General features: G+C 37.2%; 1 protein-coding gene across 6 annotated transcripts in view; it reads right to left on the reverse strand.

Moving 5' to 3' along the window:
• Positions 1–18,541, reverse strand: part of ARHGAP32 (Rho GTPase activating protein 32) — a 304,654-nt gene that overhangs the window by 29,727 nt on the left and 256,386 nt on the right. For all 6 annotated transcript variants that reach the window (XM_038004998.2, XM_073022239.1, XM_008021489.3 and 3 more), the window contains one exon: positions 4,925–5,074. In XM_038004998.2, the coding sequence (XP_037860926.2) occupies positions 4,925–5,074 (150 nt within the window). The remainder of the gene's footprint in view (positions 1–4,924; positions 5,075–18,541) is intronic.

Raw genomic sequence — 18,541 nt, forward strand, 5'->3', positions numbered from 1 at the left:
CAGAAAAATCTAGTGCAAGGTTAATTTTGTTTAGGGTACAGACACTATGTTAAAGTCTAAACTTTGAGAAAGACAATTATATGATACATATCAATATTATATACACTGTATGTGTCTCATCTCTCCTCACAATTATGTAATCATTTTTTCTTCATTTTTTTCTAATTATTTTAGAGTTTAAAATACATATTCAATTCTAATTGTTTTAGACTTTAAAATAGTCTCTCCCTCTCTCTATGTATGTATGTGTAAATATATACACACATATGGTATAACTGTGGTTATAGGCCATGTGACAATACATATGAAGTCTTTTTTTTTTTTTTTTTTTTTTGAGATAGGGTCTCATTCTGTTGCCCAGGCTGGAGTGCCATGGTGTGATCATGGCTCACTGCATCCTGGACCTCCTGGGCTCACGAGATCCTCCCACCTCAACTTCTCAAGTAGCTGGAACCACAGGCACGTGCCACCATGCTCAGCTAATTTAAAAAATTTTTTTGTAAAGACAGTGTCTCTACAAAAAAAAATCAATGATACCAAAACACTGTTCCACTCAAATAGCTTTTATCATAATTAGGCAACAGATGAATACTGTAGTTTAACCTGCTACTTTTCAGAAATAAGTGATTTAATAGCCTCTGTCCTCCCCTATCAACCTTATGAAGAATGGAAACATAACTGAAACTTCTAAGTACAACTAAAATTGAATTGATATTTGAAAGCTAATGAGCATGGCAGGACAAACTGGAAAACGCTCTTTCAATTTCTTTTTCTTTTTTTTTGAGATGGAGTCTTGCTCTTGTCACCCAGACGTGATGGTGAGATCTTGGCTCACTGCAACCTCTACCTCCCAGGTTCAAGCAATCTCTCCTGCCTCAGCCTCCTGAGTAGCTAGGATTACAGGCATATGCCACCATGCCCAGCCAAATTTTGTATTTTTAGTAGAGACAGGATTTCACCATATTGGCCAGGATGGTCTTGAACGCCTGACCTCAGGTGATCTGCCTGTCTCGGCCTCCCAAAGTGCTGGGATTATAGGAGTAAGCCACCACGCCAGGCCTCTTTTTCATATTAATGATCACATCTAAGCAAGGTTTAACATGTTACAGGGCATTAAACATGCCATGTTTCCCAGGCTGGTCTCAAACTCCTAGGCTCAGGTGCTCTTCCCATCTTGGCTCCCCAAAGAGCTAAGATTACAGGCATGAGCCACCACACCCAGCTCCCTATGAAGTCTTAAAATCAGAAAAAACTGAAATTCCTCATATATTCATTAAATCAAAGACAAACTACTAAATCACTTGGCTATTTAAAAAGTTTTATTTCCTAATTAAAATTTTAGTTAATAAACTTCAAAGGTTTCCCTTCTCCTGCTAATTTAGGTTTCATGTGAATATTCAAATGAATATCCTTCTTATGAATATTTATTCATTTATTATCAACCCTGATGAAACAGGAAATTATTTTAATATGCCAAGTATAATATATCTGACCTCGGTCTTCGAGGCTTCTGGCTCCTAAGGTTTACTGAATTTCAATTACACTTTAATGTCATAAGTTAATTTTTTTTCTAGTCATTTGAGTTTAACTTGGCAAAGAGGGATTAATCTTCCAGGATTATTAAATTCATTTCCAATATTCCTCTAATTTTTTTAATTGAAAAAGCAAGACAACTAAGAAAAAAAAACCTAAACAATATTCTCTAATACTTTACTATAATTATATTCATTTTTCATATCACCTAAGTATCCAGACTTTCAAAAGTTGTATCTACTATTTATAGATAATATTTTTCAGGTTCCTACATTGTATTCAAACTTATTTATTTATTTAGAGACAGGGTTTTGCCCTGTTGCCCAGGCTGGAGTGCAGTGGCAGGATGATAGCTTACTGTAGTCTCCAACTTCTGGGGTCCAGCAATCCCCTGACCTCAGCCTCTGAACTAGCTAAGAGTACGAGTGTGTGCCACCATGCACAGCTCGTTTTGGTTTTTTTTTTTCCTGTATAAATGGGGTTTTGCTATGCTGCCTAGGCTGGTGTAAACTCCTGGCCTCCAGCGATCCTCCTACCTTGGCCTCCCAAAATACTAGGATAACAGGCATAAGCCATCTCACCCAGCCCAAACTTAAAATTTTTAATAGCTTCAGCATTTATACAACATTCCCCTGTATGGGTGTGGTGGCTCATGCCTGTAATCCCAGCATTTTGGGAGGCCGAGGTGGGTGGATCGCTTAAGTCCAGGAGTTCGAGATCAGCCTGGCTAACATGGCAAAATCCCACCTCTACAAAAAAAATACAAAAATTAGCTGGGTGTGGTGGTGCATGCCTATAGTCCCAGCTATTCAGGAAGCTGAGGCAGGAGGACAGCTTGAGCCCAGGAGGCAGAGGTTGCAGTGAGCTGAGATTGTGCCACTGCACTCCAGTCTGGATGACAGAGTGAAACCCCATTTCAAAAAAGAACATTCTCCCAAAGTTGGGTATTTCATTTTCTTTGTTCTCATACATTATGCTATGATGAACACTTTTATTTCTATTTAATTATAACATTAAGATAAGTCCCTAAGGATGGATTCGTTAGATGAAAGGAACACTATAAAGTGTCTTGCTATGAAATGTCAAATGTTTTCCAAAAAGGTAGTGCTAACTCAGAACTTCCTGAAACCAACGATTCTGAACCTACTGGCAAAAATCACTGCTATATTTATGGCACTGGATATCATAATTTAGAAAAATAGCTTTGTTATTTTAATATTTACCAAAGTAAAATGGTATTTCAAAATTGCCTAAAGATACATTTCCATGATTACACATAACGATAAACATTTTTCTGTGTAATGTTTGTATCTTTTCTCCATTCTTTTACTCAGGAACTTTAATTTTCTAAAAAATCTGAAACGATATTCTCATACACTATAATAGCAGCATTTCATCATGTCCAAAAAATGATTATATTTCCTGGTCTACGGTACCTCTCCCTCTATATTGTTATTTTTCATTATATGAAAAGTGTGTGTGTGTGTGTGTGTATATATATATTATATATATAGGCATCTCTTTATGTTTTTTGTTTAAATTTGAGAAAGCTATTTTATCTCAAAACAAAATCAGTTCACATTGGCAATTTTATAAGTTTAAAATGGTTAACTTATACATTTGAAGTTTATTTTCAGTATGATGAAGTGTGAATTTTTTTCAAAACTGCTATTTAATTATCTCAATATGTATTATAAATAGCTCTTCCATGTGACATGGTTCTAAAACCATACTTTTTTCACAATGGATTCTTATGTATAGTAACAACTATTCCTGAACACTCTAAGCTGTTTCACTCACATTTCATTCTCTGCACAAAACTCTGCCTTTAAAAAAAGTTTTGTTCTTTTGTTTTTTGAGACAAGGTCTTGCTCTGTCACCCAGGCTGGAGTGCGGTGGCGTGAAATCAGCTTACTGCAACCCCTGCCTCCCAATCTCAGGTGATTCTCCCACCTCGGCCTCCAAGTAACTGGGATTACAGCTGCATACTACTACGCTGGCTAGTTTTTGTATTTCTGGTAGAGACCAGGTCTTGCCATGTTGTATAGGCTGATCTCGAACTCCTAGGCTCAAGCTATCTGCCTGCCTCAGACTCCCAAAGTGCTGGGATTGCAGGCATGCGCTACCACACACAGTGAAAACTCTGCTTTTCTAGTTTTGAGTATTGTTTTAATATATAGTAAAACTAGTAAAACTCCCATCCTATCACTGATTTTTTTTTTTTTTGACATTGTCACTGGTTGAGTTTTCCATGTGCATTTAGCTGCAAAAGTAATCCTCAGGGGTTTTTTCTTTTGTTTTTGTTTTTTAGGGATCTGCATTAAGTTGGTATTAATTTGGGAATAACATCTGTTTGAAATAACATTTTGTCTACTCGTTCAAGAAACATGGTACAGTTTGCATTAAATTCCTAAGTCCATTGATATTCTTTTAACAATGAGTAAGACCTTAATTTGAACTTGATACTATCAATTCAGTATTATTAGTATTACTTTACCATTGTTTTTCACTAATGGTCTTCTCAAAAGGCACAATGGGTATTTCCCATACTAATTTGGAATTTCACAATCACCTATTTCTGGTGTTTAACAACATCATAGGTAGATCCTGCCTTCATCTTCTGGCATTTCTGAAGGAGATGCTGGAGGAAAGTGCTATTTTAAAATATAAAAGGAAAACTCCTTTTTTTTTTCCCCTCCTATCCATCCCACCATCCAACAACTAAATTCTTGATTCATAATTTAATTTATAAAGAAAGGAATATGGATTCCTACAAAAAATAAAATACAGATTCTCTACAAAAAATAAAATGAAAAATAAAAATGAGCCAGGTGTAGTGGCACATGCCTGTAGTCCCAGCTACTCTGGGAGGACTGCCTGAGCCCAGGAATTCAAGGCTGCAGTCAGCTATGATCACGCCACTGCACTCCAGCTTGGGCGACAAAGCAAGGCCCTGTCTTTTTAAAAACAAAAAAATTGGAAGATTGATTTTGGCATTTTATGTCTCAAAACTATGACAGCTTTTTTTCCATAAGAATAATTAGATAAATATTTTAGGATAAAATGTGGGTGGCAAAACTGGCTGAAGAAGCTATCTAGCGAGAAATAGAAAGTAAGGCAAAATAACAGGGTGGTTGTAATATATTTCGTGTGAATGTTCTACTCTTCTGGAACAGAACATGAGCATCTCTGATGCCAAAGTGCATTCGTAGACTTTTCATTCTCAGCTCCACCCAGAACTGAGTACCTGAGAAAGAGTAATACCTGCATTGAACTGAAATGAAACATTTGCCTAAATCATTTGCCTAAATCTACTCCATAATTGGTCATAGAGAACCAATATGGAGAGGTCAGAAACTCAAAGTATTAAGCTTGCACATTTTATTTTTACCTTCAAAACCAGAATTTAGAAGGTGCTCCCCCAGGTCACAACCAAACACCCTCTCTTTCAAGATTCCCCGCTGCTTCAGCTTCTGTTTTGTTGGACGAGACTTCATGAATGTTCGTAAAAACGTAATGAGCTTGCCGTGCTTTTTAGACACTAGAAATCAATAAAGAGAAAAGATCTGAGTTGTGGCAAGAGGTTACATTTTACTTAGCATAAAAAGAAGCATATCTCAAGAGGCTGACAGCAAGATAATCTATTATAAACATACCTTATAATCTTTAGGAAATTTCAGCAGAAGTTTAGCTAAGAGTTGTATTATAAATAACATCATAATTTTGTACTTTCTTCTTGTTGAGGGAAGTCAGGGACCCTGAACAGAGGGACTGGCTGAAGCCATGGCAGAAGAACATAAATTTTGAAGGTTTCATGGACATTTATTAGTTCCCCAAATTAATACTTTTATAATTTCTTATGCCTGTCTTTACTGCAATCTCTGAAAATAAATTGTGAAGATTTCATGGACATTTATCACTTCCCCAATCATTACTCTTGTGGTTTCCTATGCCTGTCTTTAATCTCTTAATCCCATCATCTTTATAAACTGAGGATGTAGGTCGCCTCAGGACCCTGTGATGACTGTGTTAACTGCACAAATTGTTTGTAAAACATGTGTGTATGAACAACATGAAATCTGGGTATCCAAAAAGAACAGGATAACTGCGATTTTCAGGGAACAAGGGAGATAACCATGAGGCCTGACCGCCTGCGGGGCTGGGCAGAACAAAGACATATTTCTCTTCTTGCAAAAGCAAATGGGAGAAATGTCACTGAAATCTTTTTCTCAGCAAAGAATAGCCCTGGGAAAGAGAATGCAGTCCCAGCGGGAGGTCTCTAAAATGGCCGCTCCGGGACTGTCTGTCTTATGCAGTTGTAGATAAGGGATGAAATATGCCCTAGTCTCCTGCAGCGCCCCCAGGCTTACCAGGATTAGGAAATTCCTGCCTAGTCAGGAATTTCAAATTTTAGTCAGACCAGTTCTCTGCTCTTGAACCCTGTTTCCTGTTAAGATGCTTATCAATGACAATGCATGCACAGCGGGACATGAAACTTCATCAGCAATTCTAATTTCGCCTTGGTCCTCGATCTCACTCCGCCCCCATTTGCCTTGTGATATTTTATTGTCTTGTGAAGCATGTGATCTCTGTGACCCACACCCTATTCGTAAACTCCCTCCCCTTTGAAAACTGCTAATAAAAACCTGCTGGTTTTGCGGCTCAGGGGGCATCACAGAGCCAACAAGTGATGTCTCCCCGGACACCCAGCTTTAAAATTTCTCACTTTTGTACTCTTTCCCTTTGTTTCTCAGACTGGCCAACACTTAGGGAAAATAGAAAAGAACCTACATTAAAATACTTGGGGCTGGTTCCCCCCATATCTTCTCACCACCTTACCTTATGAGACTGTAAGCAAATTTAAGTGTTGTAACCCACGATGTTTGAATCAAGCTTGGTAAACCAGTCGTCTTCCCAATGCATACTTAAGGATGTTACAGGATTACAAGAGGAACCTGAGTTTTACTGAATGTATTGCTTTGGAGATCTTTATAGTAAGTAAGACTTAAAATGGTGTAAAAGTGGTTTGCATTTCTAGTCAATTTTTAAATTATTTTACTTGATGGTTAGAAATTATCATAGTACTTGTAATCTGTTGAATACAACTGAAAAAAGAAAACTCTCATTTTGCAAAGAGGACAATTCCATAATGACACAGAACACACTTGTCAACCTAATGGCTATATAAATACAAAACACACACCCACACAAGTATCAGATCTTCCATTAACATTCATCTATAATATACTAAGTATATCATCTTAAATCCGTTATAGATCAAGGAAAAAGGTGAGTAAATTAATATTTGAAAAAATATTTCCACTGACTGATACATTAGAAAGACAACTGAAAAAAACGGAAAGTGAACAAATCCCTTAAAAATGACTTTTGCTGAGAAGTGCAGCTTATAGGGATAATTATGCTAAAAGTCAACATACAACAATATCATGAACTCAAAGATTAGTTGTTAAATAGATGACTAAGCTGGATGGCCTCAATCCACCTACTAAGTTTGCAGATGATTACTGAGAGTCTTACTGAGGCCTATTACACATTTTTAAAATTTTCATAGGTACACAGTAGGTATATATATTTATGGGTACATATTTTGATACAAACATGCAATGTGTAATAATCACACCAGGGTAAATGGGGTATCCATCCCCTCAAGCATTTATCCTTTGTGTTGCAAACAATCCAATTATAGTATTTTAGTTATTTTTCATGTATGTTTAAATTATTTTTGACTGTCGTCAGCCTGTTGTGCTATCAAATGCTAGGTCTTACTCATTCTTTCTATTTTTTGTCCCCGTTAACTATCCCTATTTCCCCCCAACATCGGCTTATTACCCTTTCTGGCCTCTGGTAACCATCCTTCTACTCTCTGTCTCCATAATTTCAATTGTTTGGATTTTCAGATCCCACAAATAAGTGAGAATGTGCAAAGTTTATCCTTCTGGGCTTGGCTTATTTCACTTAATATAATAACGTCCAGTTCCATCCATGTTGTTGCAAATGACTGAATCTCATTATTTTTTTATGGCTGAATACTGCCCCATTGTGTATATGTACCACATTTTCTCTATCTGTTCATCTGCTGATGAACACTTAGGCTGCTTACAAATCTTGGCTATTGTGAGCAGGGATACAACAAACATGGGAGTGCAGACAACTCTTCTATACACAAATTTCCTTTCTTTTGGGTATATACCCAGCGGTAGGATTGCTGTATTGTATAATAGTTCTATTTTTAGGTTTTTGAGGACCCTCAAACTGTTCTCTATAGTGGCTGTGTTAATTTACATTCCCACCGACAGCGTAAAAGGGTTCCCTTTTCTCCACATTTATTACTGCCTTTCGGATAAAAACCATTTTAACTAGGGTGAGATAACATCTCATTGTAGTTTTAATTTGCATTTCTCTGATGATCAATGATGTTCAGCATCTTTTATATACCTGCTCGCCATTTGTATGTCTTCTTTTAAGAAATGGCTATTCAGATCTTTTGCCCATTTGTTAATCAAATTATTATTTTCCTCTGAGTTGTCTGAGCTCCTTATATATTCCGGTTATTAATCCTTTGTCAGATGGGTAGTTTGCAAATATTTTCTCCCATTCTGTGGGTTGTCTTTTCACTTTACTGATTGTTTCTTTTGTTGTGCAGAAGCTTTTAAACTTGATGTGATCCCATTGTCCATTTTTGCCTTGGTTGCCTATGCTTGTCTGGTATTACTCAAGAAATCTTTGCCCCTCTAATTTTCCTGGAGATTTTTCCCAATTTTTTTTTTAGTAGTTTTATAATTTGAGGTCTTAGATTTAAGTCTTCAATCCATTTGGACTTAATTTTTGCATAAGGTGAGAAAGAGGGGTCTACTTTCATTCTCCTGCACATGGACATCCAGTTTCCCAGCACCATTTATTGAAGAGACTGTTATTTCCCCAGTGTATGCTCTTGGCACCTTTGATAAAAATGAGTTCACTGTAGGTGTGTGGGTTTGTTTCCGGGTTCTCTATTTTGTTCCACTGGTTCATGTGTCTGTTTTTATGTCGTGCTGTTTTGGTTATTATAACTCTGCAATATAATTTGAAGTCAGGTAATGTGATCCCTCCAGTTTTGTTCTTTTAGCTTAGGATTGCTATGGCTATTATTTAGTTCTACATAAATTTCACTATATTTTTTTCTATTCCTGTGAAGTATGTCATTGGTATTTTGATAGGAATTGCACTAAACCTGTAGTTTGGTTTGGGTAATAAGGACATTTTTAATAATATCGACTCTCCCAATCCATGAACGTGGAATACCTTTCCATTTATTTGTGCTCTCTTCCATTTCTTGCACCAGTGTTTTACAGTTTTCATCATAAAGATCTTACACTTCTTTGGTTAATTCCTAGGTATTTTATTTTATTTGTAGCTATTATAAATGGGATTGCTTTCTTGATTTCTTTTTCAGATTGTTCACTGTTGGGATACAGAAATGCTACTGATTTTTTCATGTTAATTTTGTATTCTGCCACTTTACTGAATTTATCACTTCAAATAGTTTTTTGGTGGAGTATTTAGGACCTCCAAATATAACATCATGTCATCTGCAAACAAGGATAATTTGGCTTCTTGTTTTTCTTCAGTTTGAGTGCTCTTTATTTCTTTCTCTTTTCTGATTGCTCTAGTCAGAATTTCCAATACTATGGTAAAGAAGAGTGGTAAAAGTGGGCATCCTTGTCATGTTCCTGATCTTAACAGACTTTCAGTTTTTCTTCATTCAGTAGGATGCTGGCTATGGGTCTGTAGTATATGGCTTTTATTATACTGAAACATGTTCCTTCTATACCTATTTTTTGAGGGGTTTTATCAAGAAGGGATGTTGAATTTTTATCAAATGCTTTTTCAGCATTAATTGAAATGTTCACATGGTATTGTGCTTCACTCTGTTGATATGATGTATCGTATGTATTGATTTGTATATGTTGAACTATCCTTGCATCCCTGGGATAAATCCCACTTGGCCATGATGAATGACCTTGCTAATGTGTTGTTGAATTTGGTTTGCTAGTATTTTGAGATTTTTTTTGCATCAATATTCATCAGTGATATTGGCCTGTAGTTTTCTTTTTTTGATATGTCATTGGTTTTGTATCAGTGTAATACTGGCTCTGTAGAATCAGTTTGGAAGTATTCTCTCCTCTATTTTCTGAATACAGTAGAACTGGTAGTTGTTCTTTGATTAAATGTTTGGTAAAATTCAGCAGTTAAGCCATTGAGTCCTGGGCTTTTCTTTGCTGGGAGACTTTTTATTATAATTTTTATCTCATTATTTGTTATTGGTCTGTTCAGGTTTTGGATTTCTTCATGGTTTGATCTTGGTAGGCTGAACGTGTTTAGGAGTTTATCCACTTATTCTAGATTTTCCAATTTACTGGCATATAGTTGCTCATAATAGCCATTAATGATCCCTTGAATTTCTACAGTGTCAGTTGCAATGTTTCCTATTTCACATCTGATTTTATTTGGGTCTTCTTTGTGTTTTTCCTTAGTCTAGCTAAAGGTTTGTCAATTTTGTTTAACTTTTCAAAAAACCAACTTTTTCTTTTGTTGATCTTTGGTGTTTTCTTTTCAATTTCACTTGTATCTGCTCTGATCTTTTATTATTGCTTTTTCTTCTACTAATTTGCATTTCGTTTATTCTTGTTTTTTCTAGTTCTTTAAAATACATTGCTAGGGTGTTTTTCTTGTTTCTCAGGTAGGTACTTATAGCTATAAATTTCCCTTTTAGTACAGCTTTTATTGTATCACATAGGTTTTGATATGTTGTTTCTATAATCATTTGTTTCAAGAAATTTTTTCAATTTCCTTCTTAATCTCTTCATTGACTCACTGTCTTTCAGGAGTATACTGTTTAATTTCCATGTGTTTGTACAGTTTCCAAAATTCCTTGTCACTGATTTCTAATTTTAGTCTGTTGTGGCCAGAGATGCTTGATATCATTTCAATGTTTTCTTTTCTTTGTTTTGAATACTTTTAGATTTGTGTGACCTAACATATGGTCTATCCTTGAGAATCATCCACATGCTGAGGAGAATATGTATCCTGTAGCTGTTGCTGTTGGATGAAATGTTCTGTAAATATTTATTAGATCTATTTAGTCTATAGTACAGATTAGGCCCTATGTTGATTTTCTGTCTGTAACATCTGTACAATGCTGAAAGTGGGATGCTGAAGTCTCCAGCTATTATTGTATTGGGATCTCTCTCTCTTTAGCTCTAACAATATTTGCTTGATATTTCTGGGTGCTTTAGTGTTGGGTGCATATATATTTACAGTCGTTATATCTTTTGGCTAAATTGACCCCTTTATTATCATATAGTGACGTTCTTTCTCTCTTCTTATAGTTTTTGTCTTGAAATCTATTTTGTCTCATGTAAGTATAGCTACTCCTGCTCTTTTTTGGTTTCCATTGACATGGAATTTCTTTTTCCATCCCTTTCCTTTCAGTCTCTGTATATCTTTATAGACGAAGTGTGTTTCCTATAGGCAACAGGCCATTGGGTCTTGTTTTTTCATCCATCCAGCCACTCTATGTCTTTTATTGAAGAGTTTAGTCCATTTACTTTCAATGTTATTATTGGTAAGTTCAGACTTCCTCCAACCATTTTGTTATTTGCTTCCTGGTAGTTTTGTGGTCTTCTTTTCCTTCTTTCCTTCCTTCCTGTCTTTCTTTTAGTAAAGGTGATTTTCTCTGTTGGTATGATATAATTTCTAGCTTTCTACTTTTAGTGTATGCATTGTATGCTTTCGGATTTGAGGTTATAATGAGGTTTGCGAATACTATCTTATGACCCATTTTTAAGCTGATAACAACATTGCACAAACAAGCAAAAAGAAAACTAACAGACTGTATGCTTTAACTTCATCCTTTGCTTTTTTTTGTTTTTTCTATTTATATCTTATTATACTGTCTACATCTTGAAAGGTTGTTCTAGCTATTATTTTTTATTGGTTCATCATTTAGTCTTCCACTTAAGAGCAGTTTACACACCACAGTTAGTGTTATAATATTCCATGTCTGTGTACTTACTATTACCAGTAAGTTTTGTATCTTCATATAATTTCTTACTGTTCATTAATGTTGTTTTCTTTCCGACTGAAGTATTCCCTTTAGCATTTCTTGTAGGACAGGTCTGGTGTTGATGAAATTCCTCAGCTTTTATTTGTCTGGGAAAGTGTTTACTTCTCCTTCATGTTTGAAGGATATTTTCACCAGATATACTACTCCAGGGTAAAGTTTTTTTCCTTTAGCACTGTAAATATGTCATGCCACTCATTCTCTCTTAAAGTTTCCACTGAAAAGTGTGCTGCCAGATATACTGGAACTCCATTGTATGTTCTTTTTTCTTCCTGCTATTAGTATCCTTTCTTTATTCTTGACCTTTGGGAGTCTGATTATTAAAATGTCTTGAGGTGTCTTTTCTGGGTTAAATCTGATTAGTGTTTTGTAAACTTCTTGTGTTTGGATAGCGGTATCTTTCATTTTGGGAATTCTCTGTTACTGTCTCTTTGAATAATAAACTTTCTACCCCTATCTCTTTCTCTATCTCCTCTTTAAGGCCAGTAACTTAGATATGCCCAATTAAGACTATTTTCTAGATCTTATAGGCATGCTTCATTCTTTTTTTTTTTGGTCTCCTTTGTGTATTTTCAGCCTGTCTTCAAGCTCACTAATCTTCCGCTTGATCAATTCTGCTATTAACAGATTCTGATATATTCTTCAGTATTTCAACTGCATTTTTTAACTCTAGAACTTTTGCTAGATTCTTCTTAATTATTTCAACCTCTTAAACTTACAGGATAGAATTCTGACTTCCTTCTCTGTGTTATCTTGAATTTCTTTGAGTTTCCTCAAAATGACTATTCCAAATTCTCTGACTGAAAGGTCACACACCTCTAGGGTTGGTGCCTGGTACCTTATTTACTTCATTTGGTGAGGTCATGTTTTCCTGGATGGTCTTGATGCTTGTGGATGTTTGTCAGTGTCTGAGCATTGAAGAGTCAGGTATTTATTGTACTCTTCACAGTCTGGGCTTGTTTGTACCTGTCCTTCTTAGGAAAGCTTTCCAGGTATTCAAAAGAAGTTGGGTGTTGTGATCTGCATCACAATACAAGCTGTATCTGAATTAGTGGACACCCCAATTCAATAATGCTGTAGTTTTTGCAAATTTGTACAGGTACTGCCTTGGTGGTCTTCGGTAAGATCCAGAAGAATTCTCTGGATTACCAGGCAGAGACTTTTGTTTTCTTCTCTTACTTTCTCCCAAATAAAATCTCTCTCTGTCTCTGTGATAAGCTACCTGGAGCTTGGGTGAAACAAGCACCCGTGGCCACCACCACTGGGACTGTACTGGGTCAAACCCAAAGCCAGCATAGCACTGGGTCTTGCCCAAAGCCCACTGTAACTGGTACCTGGCTACTGCCTGTGTTTGTTCAAGGACCTAGGACTATAATCAGCAGGTGGTAAAGCCAGCCAAGCTGTGTCATTCCTTTCAAGGCAGTGAGTTCCCCCAGGCCCTAGGCGGGTCCAGAGATGCTGTCCAGGAGCCAGCGACTGCCGTCAAAAACTTCAGAAATCTACCTGTTGTTCTACTATATTGTAGCTGAGCTGGCACTGACACCATGAGACGCAGTCCTTCCTACTCTTCCCTCCCCTTTCCACAGGCAGAGGAGCCACCCCATGGCCACCACCACAAGCCCACAGGGAGTACTGCCAGATTACCACTGATGTTCACTCAAGGCCCAAGGGCTCTTGTCAGCTTGTGGCTAACACTGCCAGGCCTGGAACTCATCCTTCACGGCAGTGGGCTCCCCTCTGGCCCAGGGCAGGTCCAGAAATGCTGACCAAGCACCAAGGCCTAGAATCAGAGTCCCCAAGAGTCTGCATGGTGCTCTATCCCACTGTGGCCAAGCTGGTACCTAAGGTGCAAGAGAAAGTCCCCTTTACTTTTCCCAAGCAGAGGGAGTCTTTCACCATGGCCACCACAGCTAGGAATGAGCTGGGTTTCACTTGAAGCCAGCTTACCTCAGAGTCTCACCCTTGGCCCATGGCATACTACCCAGGTATCACTGCTGGTTATTCAGGGTCCGAGGGCTTTTGAGTCTGCAGGTGATGGGGCCTGCTAAGACAGTCCTTCCCTTGAAGGCAGTGGGTTCCCTTCTGGCCCCAGGTGTATCTAGAAATGTCGTCCAGGAGCTAGGGCCTGGAATGGGGGCCTCACAACTCTCACCAGTGCCCTTTCCTACCATGGCTGAGCTGGTATCCAAGATGCAAGACAAAGTCCTCTTTAATCTTCCTTCCACTCTTCCCAAGCAGAAAGCAGGGGTCTGTTTTGGAGTCACAAACTGTCCTGCCTAGGGTAAGGGGAGAGGTGGCACAAGCACTCCCTTAGCCACCCTGGTTGGTGTCTCAGTAGGTCATTGGCCTCTCAAGTCCATTGGCTCTGGGCCCAGTTCGCCATTAAGACTTGCCTAGGAGTTGCAGTCCTTGCAGCCTAGACTGCTTTTCAAATTTATTCAAGGCCCCAGAGCACTTTAGCTTGCAGTGGTGAGGCTAGGTGCAGCTGAGTTCTGACTGCTGGGATAGGAGATTTCCCCTCTGTCTAAGGCTGTCTAAATGCTCCCTCCATGGATGGGCATCATCTAAGTTCAACCCGGTTTTGCTTTCCACTGTGACAGAGCAGCACTGAGTTCAAGATAAAGTCTCAAAATCCCTAAGTTCTCCCTTAAGAGAGAGCACAGATTCTCTCTCTGTGCCACAGGGCCACTACCGGGGGACAGGGTAGGGGGTGGCAAAGGCGATTTAAGACTGGTTTTTCCTACCCTCTCTAGTGCTTCTTTCAGCAATAGGAAGGTAAAATCAGGTACTATGAGTGCTCACCTGATTTTTGGTTCCTATGGGGGTGTTTTTTCATGTGTGCAGAGTTGTGAAATTTGGTACTCCTGAAGGGGAAACAATCAGTGAAGCCTTTTATTTGGCCGTTCTGCTTTGCCCCTCCCCTACTATACAGTCGTGAATGAATCCAAACCTTAACATTCCTGAACGGATGAGGACTCCTGAGGGAACCTTGTGTGCCTAGAGTAACTTATGGCCTAGATAGAACACTAGATGGGCTATTCTACACAAGATTAGACATCTGCCATCCATTTCTTTTCATTCTACGGAAAACATTATTTACAGACATTAGTGTCTTTTTTATAGACTACACAAGGTGACTAACCATCCTGGTTAGTCCATGACTGACAAGTTTCCTGAGACATGGAATTTTCCAGGCTAAAACCAGTAAAAGTATTGGACAAAGTACAACAAAGCAGTCATCCTAGACCATAACACAGATTAAATGCAAAACATTGATTCTTTTCTATACCACCTGTTAAAACTTACTTGCAATCTCAATATAATGTTGATGCTATCTCTGACATGCATGCTCTGAAACTGGGTAAATTATAACCTCTGTTGTATCTGAGATTCCTCACAGTAAAATTAAATTACATGCTCACTTTTCTACTAATGAGGCATTTATAGTGTAGAGGTTAACTTCAGAAGTGTGTCACATATTACTATATTAAAAGTTACAGGCTGGTGTAATTATTCCTCTGTAGTTGCTAGCAGATTGTGTGTAATGAATCTTTGTTACAGAGTGGCCATCAAACCATTTATGTTCATTTTTAAACATCTTCCATACCAACTTTAAAATAATATTGACAAGATCCCCAGAAAACTAGTAAGTTTGGTTTGCAACAATTTAACATTATATAATAATTTGGAAGAATTTTAATTTCTGTAATATTCAATATTTCTACATGGAAAGCGTATGTCATAATTTTTCTAAATCTGTTATTATCTCTCAAAAGATTTTTCTAATTTTCCTCATAAAGGACTCATTCCACATATTTCTTACTAGGAATACTGCTAGGTAACTTAATTTTTTTTCTGCTTTAGTAGAATAATACCTTGCTTCAATTATTCCCTTAACTGGTAATTACTAGTATGCTGGAAAAAAATTTTTTTTCTTCAATTTTTATTTTATGTTCCGGAGTATATGTGCAGGATGTGCAAGCTTGTTACATAGGTAAACATGTGCCATGATGGTTTGCTGCACAGATCATCCAATCACCTAGGTATTAAGCCCAGCATCTGTTAACTATTCTTCCTGATGCTCTCCCTCCCCCTAACTATCTCCACAAGCCCTACTGCGTGTTGTTCCCACCATGCATCTATGTGTTCTCATTGTTCAGCTCCCACTTACAAGTGAGAACATGCAGTGTTTGGTTTTCTGTTCCTGCCTTTGTTTGCCAAGGATAACGACTTCTACCCCCAAACATGTCCTTGCAAAGGACATAATCTTGTTCCTTTTATAGCTGCATAAAATGATGTATGTGTACCCCTTTTTTTAAATCTAGTCTATCATTGATGAGTGTTTGATTCCATGTCTTTGCTATTGTGAACAGTGCTGCAATGAACATATGGGTGCATGTATCTTTAAAATAGAAAGATTTATATGTGTTTGGGTATACACCCAGTAATGGGATTGCTGGGTCAAATGGTATTTCTGCTTCCAGATCTTTAAGGAACTGCCACACTGTCTTCCGCAATGGTTGAACTAATTTACATTCCTACCAACAGTGTAAAAGTGTTCGCTTTTCTCTGCAACTTGCCAGCATTTGTTGTTTCTTGACTTTTTAATAATCTCCATTCTGACTGGCGTGAGATGGTATCTCATTGTGGTTTTGATTTCTATTTCTCTAATGATCAGTGATGTTTGTTGGTGGGATGAATGTCTTCTTTTGAGAAGTGTCTGTTCATGTCCTTTGCCCACTTTTTAATGGGTTTTTTTTTTCTTCTTGTAAACGTTCCCTGTCGACTCTGGATATTAGACCTTTGTCATATGGATAGATTGCAAACATTTTCTTCCATTATGTAGGCTGTCTGTTCACTCTGATGATAGTTTCTTTTGCTGTACTGAATCTCCTTAGCTTAATTAGATCCCATTTGTCAATTTTTGCTTTTGTTGCAATTGCTTTTGATGTTTTCGCCATGAAATCTTTGCCCATACCTATGTCCTGAATGGTATTGCCCAGATTTTCTTCTAGGGTTTTTATAGTTTTGGGTTTTACATTTAAGTCTTTAATCCATCTTGAACTGATTTTTGTATAAGGTGTAAGGAAGGGGTTTCAATTTTCTGTATATGGTTAGCCAGTTCTCCCAGCACCATTTATTAAATAAGGTATATTTTCCCTGTTACTTGTTTTTGTCAGGTTTGTTGAAGATCAGATGGTTGTAGGCGTGCAATCTTATTTCTGAGTCCTCTATTCTCAGAAAACAATTTCTTAATGTATAGCTCACATCTGATCATTTACTAAACTCTCAATAATTTTAGAAGGATATTAGTTGATTCTTTTGAATTTCATGGATATGTAACTGTGTCAAAGTAAATATGGCCATTCTAGCTTTTGTCTGATAGTAAAAGCTTCTGATTTGTGTTTCAAATTTTGTCCAGAACTTCCAAAATACATGTTAACAGTAGGCATTTATATTTTGATGCTGAATTTGATGAAAATAACTGTCAAATTTGGTAACTGCATATGATCTATACAAGAAAGCATTCTTTAAGTAACATACTTCTAAGAATGTTTCAAAGGAATGGAAAGTGAATATTAACTATTAATCATTTAGCAACAAATGTGTAAGTGCCTACCATAACTTAGGAACTGCTCTAAGTCATGAGATTATGATGGGGAACAGAAGAGACAAGGTCCTTGCTGTCACAGAGCTTACTGATGGCAGACAATGAATGATTAAATAGTAATATGGATACAGCCAGCATTTATTTTACACTTAGTATGTACAAATAACTACCTATTTATATTTATTAATCATTCATTTCTCACAGCCCACTATTAGGAAAATATTAATACTATACCCATTTTTAGATGAAGAAACTGAGGCAGAGAATGCTAGGTTAATGTGCCCACTGTCACATAACCGGGATTCCAAATCAGGGCATTTAGCATACAGCCCAAACTCTTATCCACTAAATGATACTGCCTAAATGAAGGCAACAAAGTAATATCAGATTATTTATAGTGGCTAATAAAAAAATAAACAGGCTGACATATTAGTGACTTGAAAGAAACTGCATTAAACAGAAAGGTAAGGAACAGTTTCTCTGAGGAAGTCATATCTGAGCTGGAAGCCATGAGAGGGGTAGGGAGTCAGGGGACAGTGGTATGAAATGAGGCTTAAGGGGTATGCAAAGGCTGGGTTCATAGGCCGGAATAGAGAGTTTACAAATAAACAGTTTAAACATTTTAAAACACTGGGTTGCTTTAAAAATAACCAAATATGTTTATTAGAAACACAAAAGAGCATTAATAGGGAATTGGTTGAATAAATTATGATACATCTGCACAGAGTATTATTGGTTAACTTTTGCTTTTTTTTATTTTTAAGGAGGATCTCTACCTACTGATAGGGAGTACTCCTCAGGATACATTAAGTGAAAAAAGCAAAGCAGAGAACAGCATATGTACAATAAGAAAGGATGAGGAATACACACATCACACACAAATTCACCCACACAAATATGCATGTACACACGAGCTTATTTTTGCAAAAAGAAACACTAGAAGGATAAACTAGAAACTAATAAAAATGGGTTAAAAACAACAGGTGGGAAAAGGGAAAAGGGTAAGAATAAGATGTGAGACGTCTCTGAGTATACCTTTTTTATATAGCTTGACTTCTGAATCACGTTAATGTTCTTTCTACACGTTCAAAACTAAATTTAAAATATTTAAAAAAAGGACCACTTCTCAGAGGGAATGCTTTCAACTTTTCCCCATTCAGCATTATGTTGGCTGTGGGTTTGTCATAGATGGCTTTTATTACATTGAGGTATGTCCCTTGCATGCAAGTTTTGCTGCTGAGGGTTTTAATCATAAAGGGATGCTGAATTTTGTC

The sequence above is a fragment of the Chlorocebus sabaeus genome, chromosome 1 (assembly GCF_047675955.1).
Source record: "Chlorocebus sabaeus isolate Y175 chromosome 1, mChlSab1.0.hap1, whole genome shotgun sequence".
Taxonomy (NCBI): domain Eukaryota; kingdom Metazoa; phylum Chordata; class Mammalia; order Primates; family Cercopithecidae; genus Chlorocebus; species Chlorocebus sabaeus.